The sequence below is a fragment of the Musca autumnalis genome, unplaced genomic scaffold (genome assembly GCF_047663935.1).
Source record: "Musca autumnalis isolate F117 unplaced genomic scaffold, ASM4766393v1 scaffold_1, whole genome shotgun sequence".
Lineage (NCBI taxonomy): Eukaryota > Metazoa > Arthropoda > Insecta > Diptera > Muscidae > Musca > Musca autumnalis.
The window spans coordinates 216,129,340-216,144,765 of NW_027411644.1; the positions used below are offsets into that span (position 1 = coordinate 216,129,340).

Consider the following 15,426-nt stretch of genomic DNA (forward strand, 5'->3'; position numbering starts at 1 on the left):
TAATACATTCAAAATATATTCAAATGACGCGTACTTTATAAGGGGTCTTATGTGGGGACTATACCAAAACGTGGACCTATATAACCCATCTTTGATAGGAATGTTTTCTGGCCTCTGAAGACACAAAATACCAAATTACAACCAATTCTGTGGTCAAATGGGTCTAAAACATTCAAAATATATTAAAATGACGCGTACTTTATATGGGGCCTTATATGGGGGCTATACCAAAACGTGGACCTATATAACCCAACTTTGGTAGAAATATTTTTTGGCCTCTGGAGACACAAAGTACCAAATTACAACCAATTCGGTGGTAAAATGGGCCAAATATCTTAAAATTCCTTAAAACGACGCGTACTTTATATGGGGCCTTATATGGGGGCTATACCAAAACGTGGACCTATATAACCCAACTTTGGTAGGAATATTTTTTGGCCTCTGGAGACACAAAGTACCAAATTACAACCAATTCGGTGGTAAAATGGGCCAAATATCTTAAAAATTCAATAAAACGACGACGCGTCATTTTGTATGGGGGCTATACGAAAGCGTGGACCTACATAGCTCGCTTTCAATACCAAAAGTCCTACGTAAATATAACATATTTTCCCAAAATTTCATCAACCTACGTCAATCCGTTCGGACGCTAGAGTGATTTCCACAGACGGACAGACAGACAGACGGACGGACATGGCTATATCGATGTAGAATTGCACGCTGATCAAGAATATATATACTTTGTGGGGTCTACAATGATTATTTCGAGTAGTTACAAACGTAGTGACAAACTTAATATACCCCCATCCTATGGTGGAGGGTATAAAAACGAAAGAAAAGAAAAACAAACCCCTCTAAAGTTGACGAACCCCGCAAACGTTTTAAGGACCATGATCTGCGAATCTTCACCTGGAGTGTTCGCACTCTTTATAGAGAAGGTGCAGTCTTCGCATTGGCAGACGTACTTGAAAAGTACAAGGCCGATATTACTGCCATACAGGAAGTACGATGGATTGGGAAAGGCGTAACAACAACACCTAAAGGTGACGCACTGTATTATAGCTGCCATGACGTAAAGCATGAGTTTGGTTGTGGATTCGTAGTTAGTCGGAGACTAAAACATCTGGTATCCAGCTTCACCCCAGTGAATGAAAGACTTGCTGCAATTCGAATAAAAGCTAAATTCTTCAACATCAGCTTTATTTGCGCTCATGCTCCCACTGAAGAAAAGGACGAACAAACCAAAGATATATTTTACGAGCGCTTAGAAGAAACATATGACCGTTGCCCTGCCCATGACATTAAAATCATTCTAGGCGATTTTAATGCCAAAATTGGAAAGGAGAATATCTTTGGCCCAACAGTCGGGAAATTCAGTCTCCACAGTGAAACATCTGACAACGGTATGAGGCTGATAGACTTTGTAGCTGCAAAAAACATGGTAGTTAGCAGTACCAGATTTAATCATCTCGATATTCATAAGGGCACCTGGCTGTCTCCAGATCAGAAAACAAGAAACCAAATTGATCATGTTGTGATAGATGGAAGACATTCATCGAGCGTGTTGGATGTACGATCGTTCCGAGGCGCAAACATTGATTCGGACCACTACCTTGTTGCAGCAAAGGTACGCACCCGCTTAAACGTAGCAAACAAAGTACGAACAGACACAACACGAAAGTTAGACTGTTATGTAACTAAGTCGGAGTGTAAAGGGGAATGAGGCATACCAAGATGCTGGTATACACTTGCCATTGAAGAAATTCGGTCTAGCTCAGTGGCCACTCCTGACTAGCCATAAACAAAATTGATTCATTATCAATCACAAACAGGATGCTTTATTTCAAAACAATGATATGATGTTGTTGTTGTTGATATGGGTACCCAAGGTGTTTGTTGGGATACCATGCCCTCCCAATGGATTTTCTACAAAATCCCCAACGAGTCTGTCTCACCGATGATGATGACTCCCAAAAATTTGGCTTGGCTGACCCTTACCTTTACCTTACCTTATATTGTTCAATTAGAACCTCATGATGATTAATTTCAGAAATTCAAAACATGTTTATTTATAACTATTCGTTATAATAAGAACAATCAATAAATGCTTAGAAGTAGTCTTATAGTAAATCACTATTCAATTATTATCTAACTGATAATAAGTTTAAAATCGATTAAAACAATTCAATTTATATTCAGTTCAGAAATACATACAAAATTCAAATTTGTTTTTGCATGTCATTCCCATTCGTGCCACTGTGCACCAAAATATTCAATACTACCCTCAATTTTTTTACCTAATGAGCTCAGTGGATAAAATTATGAGGTAAATATCCAGTAAGGATAGATGGACGGAGATCAAAGTAATGGGATTGACATTATATAATTACCAGGTAAAATTATCAATTAGAACATATGCATATATATACCATATGCAGTATAAACAAAAAAAAATCGGAAATGTCCGCATCAACAACAAAAAGTATCATTTACTATTTTGGTTGACCACAGGTCAATTTAACGTCGAAAAGATTCTTAAAATTGGGTATACATATGTCTATATATGCGTATATTTTAACCGAGGTATGCGATTGATATGATTTATAAATAAAGATGATGTTTATGGATCGTAAACATAATATTCTTAAAGATCGAAATTCAATAAAAACATCCAATAAATTTGTACGGTATACGATAATCACAATCTGTCGACCTGCAACGTAGTCTCGACGTATAAAAATTTCTTAAATGCTTTTTATCAGAAGGCGCGGAGTTTTAAACGAAGTTTCCAAAGATAGGAGAAATCTGTTGTAGGTTCTTTTGTTTGCTTAAGAAAAGTCGCACTCGAAATTATTTAACCAAATAACAGAAAAAAAACTTCGAAATATCCATCCACAAGAATCACTATTGTAGGAAATAACCGTTATTGCAAAGCTTTCATGATTATCTTCATCTTCTTTTTTGCACGCGGAGACGAACCGTTACAGGTCCAACAACAACATTAATTTCTTACACACATACATACAGGGCTATGGCTATGTATGTGTGCATACAAAGTGCAATGCCAAGAGAATACTTAAAAAGAGAAAGAAATAAATAATTTGCTCTGCTGACGTCGAGGGCTGGATGTAGGAACTGGTTTCCCTTCCTGGGTTACCAGGAAGGAGCAGGATGGTTGCACCGACTATATCTGTGTGTTATATTGCGTACTTACAGTTGGAGGGTAGGCATTACCCTTAATTTGGATTAACATCTCCTCTCTAATGCAGACTGAAATTGTGTATAAAATGGCGGCAATCACAATGTTGTTAATGGATGCTTTTGTGTGAAGGTGGTTCTGTGAGTTGTGGCTTCCTTCTATTGTGTCGCAAACGGGAATGCTGGCAAAAAGTTCCAGAAAGTTCTATTTTTCGAGGTGGTTGTGGTGGCTTAATGTAACGTTAGTTACACAACGTGGATAATGGCCGACAAAAAAAATTCTAGGCTGTGGTGGCGGATTTAATTTTCCTTTTTATTGCAAATTGTTTAATTGTTCCATAAAGCGGGCTAAAACGATGGTTGGTTTTCCTCAACTAATTTGTTCGCCGTTGCACTAATTAAGCGAGGTTATCTGCCGGTGGTTGTAGTGCACGAATGCGGCAACACGTGTAATTATGAATTTCACAACTGCAATCAGGAAAAAAACACGAATTCTTTATAATTGAATTCAACAAATTTTTCTTTTCCACTAAACTCACCATTTCTTATAATTTTACCCTTACTTGGGGCTATGAAACAATTTTCCAATTGGAAATTACTTATTCGTTATGCGAATTGAGTGAGGTTGGGATTTACTTCCCAATATTCACGAATTACACTTTTTTAATTTTTTTTTTTCCTTTTCAGGGATGTTGCCGCCACCACAATTTTATTAGAATGATTGCAATTTGTCGTTGTCTTTGGTGCCTGACATTTGCAATTAGCAGTGATGCCACATCGACAAAAAAAGAAAAACAAAAATTGTGTGAAGAGGAACACACGATGACTGTGTGCTGTATTGCACACAATCACGACGTCGTATACGCAGCGGCTTACGCCGTTGTTATACAAGGTTAACATAACAAGACATCGGTAAGCTGCAATCACAACAGATAGCCACAGCATATTCCACTCAACTAGCCCAATTGCTTAATCAAAGCACTCCTCATCCCGATAACATATCAGCGCAATGGCAAAGCATTGCCCACTCCATGCAAACAGCCGCAAAATCCATACTTGGATACCAGAGACCTCCACCAAGGAATCCATGGTATGATGAGGAGTGTCGTGCTGCCACCGAAGAGAAAAATGCGACATATAAGGCTACTTTACAATCCGTAGCAACGCGTAGCGCACGAGAGAGATACCGGGAGAAAAGGAGGGAGGAGAAACGTCTTTTCCGCAGGAAAAAGAGAGAGATGGAAAAGCGGGAGTGTGAAAAAATCGAGATGTACAGGAGCCAGAATGAAGTCCGAAAATTCTACCAAAGAGTCAAGCATCAAACTGATGGCTTTGGTACAGGCACGTCCTCCTGTAGAGACCAGCAAGGTAATTTGGTAACTGATACAGATAGTGTACTCAGGATATGGAAAGAACATTTTTCAAATCTGTTGGTATCCAATAGCAGCGAAGGCGACGAAGATACCACAGTCCCAATCCCAGAAGATGGTATTGAATGTATACCGCCCAGCCAAGATGGGGTAAAGACAGCAATAAATCGGCTGAAGAATAATAGAGCAGCAGGGGCAGATGGCTTACCAGCCGAGCTGTTCAAAACCGGAGGCGACACGCTGATAAGGTGTATTCATCAGCTAGTTAGCACCATCTGACAGGAAGAACGAGTACCCGACGATTGGAACCTAAGTATCCTGTACCCCGTCCACAAGAAGGGAGATAAGACTGTATGCTCTAACTATAGGGGCATAAGTCTACTCCCTATTGCCTACAAGATCGTGTCAGGGATATTGTGCGAACGACTAAAGCCTATGGTCAACGAGATAATTGGACCATACCAATGCGGCTTTAGACCTGGCAAGTCCACCATTGACCGGATATTTACCCTGCGGCAAATCCTAGAGAAGACCCAAGAGATGCAGATCGACACCTACCACCTTTTTGTCGATTATAAAGCAGCCTTCGACAGCCCGCTGCGTTCAAAGGTATTCCAAGCCATGTCTGAATTTGGTACTCCCGCAAAGCTCATCCGGCTTTGTAAAATGACTTTAACTGACACGAGGTCCTCAGTTAAAATAGGAAAGAACCTCTCCGAAGAGTTTGGTACCAAAAGAGGTTTCAGACAAGGAGACAGCCTTTCGTGTGACCTCTTCAACATCCTGCTAGAAAAGGTTATACGAGAGGCAAACGTCAAAAGAAGTGGCACAATCTACACCAATAGTCACATGTTACTTGCTTATGCTGATGATATAGACATCATGGGCCGATCAGTAAAAGAAGTAACTGATACCTTTATAAAGGTCGAAGGAGAATCTGCTAAAGTGGGTCTGGCGGTAAACGGTGAGAAGACCAAGTTGATGGTGTCGACGCGCAATGCGTCCATTGAGCTCGGACCGACTGTGGAAGTTGGTTCCTATAATATTGAGGTAGTAAAATACTTCGTCTACCTCGGCACCTCCGTAAACACAACAAACGACATCAGTTGTGAAATAAAAAGAAGAATTGTATTGGCCAACAGATGCTACTTTGGTTTAAGTAAGCAGTTTAAAAACAAAGCCACATCTCGTCAAACAAAAATAACGCTCTACAAAACACTGATACTACCCGTGCTGATGTATGGCTCCGAAGCCTGGGTACTTGCGGAAGCAGACATGGCAGTGCTTGGTGTGTTTGAGAGAAAAATTCTTCGAAAGATCTACGGACCAATCTGCGTTGACGGTGAATATCGACGTCGCATGAACCACGAGCTGTATCTGCTATACAACGACATCAATATAGTTAAACGTATCGAGATGCAGCGATTGCGTTGGCTAGGCCATATCATAAGAATGAGCGATGATGAACCCGCTAAAAAGGCGTATGAATACATGCCACATGGCGGTGCACGCAGAATTGGCAGGCCAAGGAATAGATGGCGCAAACAAGTGGATGATGAGATGAAAAGGCGCGGTATTTCAGAGTGCAAAGCAACAAATAGAGAGGAATGGAGATCTCTTCTTAGTTCGGCCTATAGAACAAGTGTTCTGTAATGGGCCAGCTAAGTAAGTAAGCATGGTACAAATACACAGGTAGCCGCATCGGCAATTGTTGGTAACATGAGGTGTCAAAATTTGACGTCAATTCAATGCACTTGACACATTATGTTACCATCAGCTGGCATGATAATGCTACCTGTATTATTGTACCATGTAAGTAACTCTTGTGCCAGACACTGAAAATAATACATGAAAATATTTTAGCTTTTAGGAGAGAGCGGAGGTGAAGGAGCTCCCTTTCTCCCTTCTTACCCATAAGCTCAAAACATTTTCATGAAAATTTTCATAGTCTGACACAGACTATGTAAGTAATGCTTGTTTACATTAGTTGTGTTCCTTTACTTACCTGAGGTTAGCATTTTTACCATTTGTTACGATTTTTGCTACTTTTCATGGTATAATAAAGTAGAGGTAGGCCCGGTATGAAAATACAACCCTGTAGCCATGGCTTAAAACGTCAAATGACATTGAGCAATAATAAAGGTAGATGCATGGTACGATAAAGTGGTGGTAGGCCAGGTGCAGCCATGGCTTAAAACGTCAAATGGCATGGTACAATAATAATGGTAGATGTACCTGCATAGATATCCCGTATTAAAAACATATGGAACTTAGAGCTTCACTTTTTATATGTTAAAAGTGCCATATAGTGTAAAAACATTTCTTTAGCAAGGCTTCAGAATATTCTTGTTGGAAAAGTGTTCCAAAAATAGCAAAAGTTCTTCCCAAACTTATGACAGTGAAAAAATGTCATTCACTTATTTTCTACTTGGTCTAGGTCCACTAGAGTAAATTTCATTAAAAAGTTTCATGAAATTAGGCGTTCTTAGGTCGAATTCCCTACTACAACAATTTTATGATTTTGCTCTACAATGGAACTCGATCTAGAAACGCATAATTTCATGAAGTTTTTTCAATGAAATTACTCTAGTGTGGACCGGGACTTGACAAGTTTGGCTAATCTGACATCGTGATTGCTGGTATCCGATTTGCAGATAAATGTCAGCAGTATTTTTACAAAAATTTTAGTTTTTACATTCCCGTACTTTTGGAACAAATTTTAATTAATATAAATATTTGATAAATTGTTCATTCGTAAGTTTTGCAAAAAAAATTAACAATTTTATTATGGCACGCGAATACACATTTTTTGTCCTTGTTTTCAATTTTAAGATATAGTGTTACAGCAGAAGTTTTTTGTTGGAACAATTCAGCGATACATCTACCTTTATGATTGCATAATGTCAAAAACAGTACAAAATGTCAACCCTGCTTTTGACAGATTAGGCCATTAAAAGAAAAAAATTGCAATCAGCTCTTAGCTGTGGCCTACCTTTAATTTATTCTACCATGGTTAGGTGTATATGCACAGTTACAGCCCGTTTCTGTATGTCGAAAGAAGAATGTGTGCGAAAGAAACACGTCCAAACTCTTGTGTGTTTCTCAAATTTGTTTTTTGTTTTGAAGCAAAAGCAAAGGTAAAATTATTTCGAAAACTAAAGTTCGGTCGTGTTTCATTCGCACACATTCTTCTTTTGACATACAGAAACTGGCTGTTAGTCAGTTTTACAAAAAACATGTTAAATTTAGAACTTCACTGTTTTAAAAGTACCAAATATAGTAAAAATAAAAATCACTTCAGTTATAGGCCGTTTATATATAACAAGGTTAACCCAGTCATTTCCATTGTATATACTTCAAACAAATCCTCATAAAGAAGGTTAAAACTATAATATAAACGCCGTATTATGCTCTAGAATATTATTGCTACATAAGTGTTCCAAAAATAGCCATGCTACTGTTGCTATTAAAAAAGTAAAGGAACAAAGTTTTTACTTCAGATACCATCATGGTACAATAATACAGGTAGCATTATCATGCCAGCTGATGGTAACATAATGGGTCAATTGAATTGATGTCAATTTTTGACATCTTATGTTGCCAACAATTGCCGATGCGGCTACCTGTGTATTTGTACCATGGATTCCATAATAATTGGCCTGTTCCATAACTTTTGAAAATGGCAAAAGCGGCAAAAGTAGTAAAAGTTGTAAAAAGTGGTAAAACTTGAAGATTCTTGCACGTAAAGGAACAGAGCTCATATGGGAGCAGTTTACAACTTTTACTACTTTTGCCGGTCTTACCCAATGATTACACATGCAAGTAACTTACAGACAGTTGTGTATACATATTATAGTCGAAACTTCAATTTTTTCGAACTGACACTTGCATGTGTAGACGTTCGGAAAAAAATTGAAGTTACTTTCAAAGCACTTACATTGATTACTGACAAGAAAATTTTGTCGGCAGTGAGGTTGTTAGTTGGTGTGGCAATGAATATGTGTGAGTGTATTTGTGTTTTTCGAACTGCCACTTGCATGTGTAAACGGGGGGTTACAATTTTCAAAAGTAAAGGATCAAACCAATATATGGTCTGTTCCTTTACTTTTAAAAATGGTAACAGTGGCAGAAAATGGTAAAAGTGGTAAACTGCTATCATATAAATTGTATGCTATTAAAAGTAAGGGAACACTTTGCAGGTTAAAAATGGTAACCTCAGGTAAGTAAAGGAACACAGCTATATATAGCTAATTTTTACTATTTTTCCGATAATAGCTTTGTTCCTTTACTTTTTTAATGGTAAGGGTGGTAAAAGAGAAAAGTGTCAAAATTGCTCAAAATTTCTCTCTCATGAACATTTTTACCAGAAAAGTAAAGGAACGAAAAAATGGTTAGATCTGGCAGCAATGTCAAAAAGAAACATAAAAAATCAATTTTCGTCTTTTATTTCACAGTTTTTAATTAATTTTGTTAGCGTTCGACTTTTTCTTCTGTTTTTTGTCCATTTTCTTTATCGTTGTGAAATAATCTTCAAACAAAAGTCGAAAAATCAGTTCTTCAATTTTTTACCTGCAGAAATTTTCCTGGTAGCCTGTGGTAGAAGAGAAAGCCATTTTCGAGAGTGGTCTCGCTCTCTTAAAAATTGCTTCCAGTTTTGCCAATTTTCGCGGTTAAGGAACGCTTTGCAGGTTAAAAATGGTAACAATTGTAAAAATGGTAACCTCAGGTAAGTAAAGGAACACAGCTAATATAAAGGAAAAAATTGGTCTGTTCCTTTACTTATTGTATGGTGTCTGAAGTAAAGGAACACTTTTCGAGTAAAAAGTGGTAAAACTTGAAGATTCTTGAACGTAAAGGAACAGAGCTAATAGCACGGTTACACTACAGCTTTTTGCCGGGTTAACCCACTTCATGAGGATTTATTGCTTAATCTGGTCAAATCTGACCAGATTTGCCATACAAAAATTAAATCCTCTCACGACTGGGTTTATTTTAAATCCGGCACAAATCCACCAAAAATACAGTGTTGTATTCGGTTTTTGTGCAAAAAAATCCAACTCTTCTCAAAAAGTAAGATAATATAAGTTATTGGCCATGTTGGCTTTTTTATATTACAATTGATGAATAAATGAAATGAATGGTCTGTTCCTTTACTTTTGAAAATGGTAAAACCGGCAAAAGTAGCAAAAGTTGTGAACTGCTGTCATATGAATTGTATGGTGTCAGAAGTAAAGGAACGCTTTTCGAGCAAAAAGTGGTAAAACTTGAAGATTCTTGCACGTAAAGGAACAGAGCTGAAATGAAATGAAAGTACCAAAAGTTGCAACTGTTTTTGCAACAGAGTTAAGCGCTCGGCACATACGATGCGTTGTGCGTTGCGTTACAACAACCACATGAAAAAAGTGTAAGTGAAGCCAAGTTTTTTGAAAAACAACAATATGGCTTACGCATTAAAGTTAAAAACTTGGCATCACTTACACATTTTTCATGTGGTTGTTGTAGCGCGACGCACAACGCACCGTATGTGCCGAGCGCTTTAGTCGTGTTTTACACGTATACGATTGGTCACATGAGATTTTATGGAGTTAATAAATCTAATAGCCCGTTTAGACTAGTCATTTTAAATTGACTCGATTTCTAAATCCAACTTTCAAATCCTAGTTGTTTAGACTAGTCTAAAATGATATAAGATGCCAGTCAGCTGATCTTTGTTTACGTATACATAAGCGAATTTGCAAACAGAATTGCTTGAAAATTAAAAATGGAATGGAATACTGCACAAAATAATCTGACAAATTGCTATTTAATATGTTGTTTACAATTTATATTAAATTAAAGCTACATCCATTTTATTTTTATTTAATATTTTTTTATTTTTTTCCGCTTCTGCTTGTTTTTGTGTGTTTGTGTTTACAGTTATTTGAAAAATGTAAATAATAGGGTTATGACTTTTTTACAACCTCATATCCCTGTGTCATATTTTGATGAGCTTTTGCTTAAGATTAGATAAAATTTTAATTGCAATGTTATTCGATAGAAAAAAGCTCACGCACAAAAAGTTTTTATAGATGAGCTTTTTGGAAAAAATTCTCAAAAAAATAAAAATTATTTTAGTCATTAATAGGCAAAACGTCATTTATTCGTGCAACAGGAAAAACATTTGGTGCAACATTTTTTCCATTTCATAGGATTTCCCAAAAAAAATTTCAAAGTAGTTTGTGCGTGACCTTTTTTATTAATTAAATGGAATGAACGTTGTTATTTTTGGCTTTAGTAGGCAAAAGTTCGTTTACTCTCGCTACAGGAAATCATTTTTGAGAAAAAAGGTCAAAAAGTCATAACCCTAGTAAATAATCGACACATGAACATAGTTGCCAATGTTGGTACAGACTGCAATAGTTGCATTTTTAGGAGCAAAAAAGCAGTGTTGCATATAAAAAATATTTCGATTTAACATTTGATTTAAAACAAATCCAAGTTTTGAGTTGATTTAATTTTGAATGGTAAATCAGGGGGGATTTGGTATGCCCTTAATCATCGTATAAGAGTATAGTCTAAACGGGCTATAAAGTTATTTGAAAATCATAAAATTATTTATTTTTTTACATTAGACACTTTTTAGCAAAAAGTACGCTTGATACCATGATACAAAAATGTATCCCCGTGTGTAAAATATACCAATTTGTATGTATACGTAAACAAACTGTTGCGTGGCTTATCAAATTAATTTTTTTTTCTTCTCGTTAGGAAAAATATAAACGAAATCCTCAACACTTTTTTTTTTGCACGTCTACACTCTAGCAGCCACAGATTTCAAAATGAACCCGGAAACGGCTAGTAGCTTGTCTGGAGGTAAAAAGATAATGCCAAGTTCAGGGTTGTATTTGAAATCACCGACTTTATGATAGACGGGCGACAAAAAATACAACTCTGCTTCAGGATGGGGTTTAGTAGTATAGGTGCCAAAGAAAAACAAATAAATTTTGAGAAAAATATGAAAAATCTAGGAAAAGAGGGAAAATGCGCGTCCCCCTAGGTCGTATAAAAGCAGCAAAATCAAGAAAAAAAGAATTCATTTGGATTTTGGTGCGAGAAAAGTAAAGCCCGTTTACACCTGTATTTGAAATAACCTAGATAAAAAAGTACACTTTTATTGTGACGGATATTTTTTTTATTGAAGATTGGAGCAAACGTGTGTTTTAATGTACATGTTTTGTGTGATAAATCAAAGAAGTAAGTTGAGTGAAAGCCAGTATTATTTTTATGTGGATGTTGACCGGGTTTCTATTTATTTTAAGTAATCGCCAACATCGCAAAAAGACCACGATCGTCGGCCTCTTCAACAAACATCGTAGAGGGGGTCGTCAGTAAATTATCCTGTGCTACAATTTTTATCACTGCTGGGAATTTGTTCATGACGGGAACCAATAGTGGGGAATCCCATATAAATCCTGGTGAGAAGATCCCATAAAAATTTTGGTACGACCGCAATATTTTTATCCTTGACGCCAGTGCTGATGTAGTTAATCGCCAAAACAAAAGAGCCCCTGGAAAGAGATAAAAAAGATCACAGACATAAACTTTTATGAAGACAGGTAAAACAAAAAAGAAAAAAAAATGATTAATTTACCCATCTGATTTGTATGAAATATTATGTTCGTGAACCCAATATAAAAGAAAAACTGAAAAGAAAAAAAAAACAAGAAAATTCGTTAGTGAAATGTATTTATAAAGAAACAGGCCATGGTATAAGTAAAGAGGTAGATTTAAATGAAAAAAATTTATAGAACCCTTGTTTTTCTTGAATTCCTAAAACTTCAAAATGCATTTTTTGAGCATTTTATAAAAAACGCGAAAAATGTATGAAGAGTTAAGTTTTCTCCACATAATCGAGTTGTGAATATGATAAACTGATTGTTTCATTGCAAATCTCATCAATTTCTTCCATACAAATGTTCTAAAAACAATTTTAAAAATCATTGAATTCGATTGTTTTTAAAATTGTTTGGCATATTATTCAAACACCACACACACACATACACAGTTTGTTTATATTGTTTTGAAGTTTTAGGCATACTCGAATGAAAAAATTTAAATTGACATAAAGCTTTGGCTAACCTTTCTTATTAAACTATGAAACAGGCACCACAATCCTAAATACCAGACTACTACGGCGTTTATATTATAGTTTTTTGCAGGGTTAACCTCCTTTATGAGGATTTATTTGAAGTATACACAATGGGAATGACATTTCAAACCCAGACCCACTGGGTTAACCCGGTTATATGTAAACGGCCTATAACCTAAATTTATATACTCGAGACTTTATTTTATTTACTTTATTATCATTTATTTTATTATCTAAGTAATATTAAATTTTTTCATAGCTAATTTAACTTGTAATTTTTTTTGTATTGTGAGGATTATTAACAACCGAAAGTTCCTTACGGTGAGAGTAGGGTTACCCTAATTACTGAGAGTGTTGGTTTTGTTATTTGGAGGATGTTGATCATCCTGTAGGACAATAAGCGAAAGTCCGTATCCCTTCTAAGAAAGCTCTTTTAGGCAGGCGTTAAAGAAAAGTTAATATATCCTATAAGGCTATTGGGGAATAACTCTGAGTAAGAAGAAGGTTATCCGAGTCAGTGGCTCACAACAACAAAATTTAGAATCGGTGTTAGTGGTCCATAATTTTTGGATATCAATGTTTGTATGTTTTAATTTAAGAAAAAATGATAACTTTAATAAACAATGATTTTTATGTTTGATTTGATATAAACAAAAAATGATTTGCTAGATTATTAATGAGAGAGGGAAGTAGGGAGGTATGTTAATGTAAGGTAAGTGTAGGTGGAGTAAGGGGCCCTTAAAATGAATGATACCCGGAACCAAGGGTCAAGGTTGGGTGGGCAGAGTGGGGGAACAAACCCAGCAAGTTCCCTGGTCACATGTGTGTGTAGTGTTTGTGTTGTATTTGTGTATGTTTCTTTTGTTAGATCCCCCTTTTAATTGTGCATCCCCGTGTGCTTGGTGGTAGGGTTGGAACCGACCCTGGGAAGAGTTGGAAGAGCTATGCAGGCCACCACCAGAGCAGGTTTAGAGGCGGTATGTAACAAAACATCAGCTGAAAGTTTATATCCTCGAAAAGCAAAGTGTAACCAGCAAAGATTAACCCACTGGATCTATTAAACCCAGTGGGTTAACCTTCAACAGTGTAACCGGGGTATAAAGCTATTGTAGTACACAATAGTAGATTCTTGAGGGCGAAACCTACAGCTCTGCGTGTTGCGTGTGCGTTCAAAAGTACAAAAACAAAATACATGTATTTCAAATTGAAAACAACAACAAATACACGTATTTTGTGTTTGTGCGCAACACGCAGAGCTGAAGGTTTTGGAACAGACTAAATGACAAACCAAACCTTAACGCTTTTCAAAAAGGTTGCATAGTTTTACAGTTTTTTTCTCACAAAAAAATACAACTCTGTTCTCCAAAAACTGTCAAAATTTCTGACAACTTCTCCAACGATTTCCAATGTGAATTTTTTGCTAGTTCTCAGCAGCCGACGAATAATTTTCCTTGCAATAAGCAATCCTCTAGTGAAATACAAAACATAAAAATGAACTTTTCCAGAGTAAGTTTTCCGAAAAGAGTACCAAATGGTGGAATGTAATATTATCCATGTTTCATTAAAACCTGATGGAAAAAGTTCGTATATTTTTCCAAATTTTTTGGAACATTGGATAACATTACGTAAGATAGGTTATATTTTGAGTAGAAATCTATATTAAAAATACTTTTTTATTATTCCTGCTCTCTTTTTTTAGGTCATTGTTCGCAGCCTCACCACATCCGGTGCTCAACGCGCTGTTGCCAAAGGAGAAGTAGAAAAGGGCTACTTTGAACTCAAGAAAGTCCAAGAACATTTCCAAAAGAAGGATGGCAAACCTGTGTTCTTGAAGGGTTCCACATTTGATCAAGTTTTGTACCGTGTCACCGTTGCCCTTGCTTTGGTCGGTGTTGGCGGTATGGGCAAGTTGTTCTATGATTTGTCCGTCCCCAAATCTGAATAAATGCTGTTTTATGTATTTAAACACAACCAAAACAAATGTTAGTGTAAGAACCTTTGTCATCCTACTACCACACTTGTAGCCTCCCACTTCTTGTATTTCTGTGTTAAAAAGCATTTGTAAGTAAAATGTTGGTGATTTTTTACAATATTATCGCCTGGGTTAATGACGGAATATTTTGTTTTGTTTCTTTCAGAAATCCCCTGGACAACTTTTGTACCATGTTAATTGTTTCTCAATGGTATCCTAATGATATTTAAACATTCTTTCAAAAGCATTTTAAAACTAGCATAGAAATATATGAGTGTTAAGCTATAAAGGAAATCCGCTTTTTTGTTTTATTTCTTAATAACTTGGAAATTGTTGGAATCTGTTTCCCCCCCAAAACAAGTTTAACAGTCTTGATGCAATATTGGTTTGCAAACCAATTCCAATATGTAGTAGAGCCATGGTCTTTGTGGCCCTCAAAATTCACAAGCCACACTGCAGAGAAAAATACAAGGGGTTATTCTGAATGAAAACTCTGTTAGCGGCGCAATATGTGGAAAAATATTCCTTTCGAGAACAAACGATTTGAACACACGAAATTTTATTTGGGAATGAAAAAATATTTTCACATTGACAATACTTGATTGATATAAAATAATATAATGAAAATTACAAACTAAGTCGATTGAATCTCTAACAAACTCCCCGCGAGTTTTGTCTTTCCGCCATTTCAACTTAAAGGAGAAGGGGAATTTACCTTCAGAATAACCTTTCAATAACACTTTCAGCATTTTACAAGG

General features: G+C 36.3%; 1 protein-coding gene across 1 annotated transcript; it reads left to right on the forward strand.

The window, feature by feature from the left end:
- Nucleotides 1-14,048: 14,048 nt before the first annotated feature.
- On the forward strand, nt 14,049-14,962 carry COX7A (Cytochrome c oxidase subunit 7A). Its single transcript, XM_073964004.1, has 3 exons — nt 14,049-14,202; nt 14,396-14,757; nt 14,835-14,962. Exons 1-2 carry the CDS (start codon nt 14,188-14,190, stop codon nt 14,639-14,641), a joined length of 261 nt encoding a protein of 86 aa, XP_073820105.1. The 5' UTR covers nt 14,049-14,187; the 3' UTR covers nt 14,642-14,757; nt 14,835-14,962.
- Nucleotides 14,963-15,426: the final 464 nt, after the last annotated feature.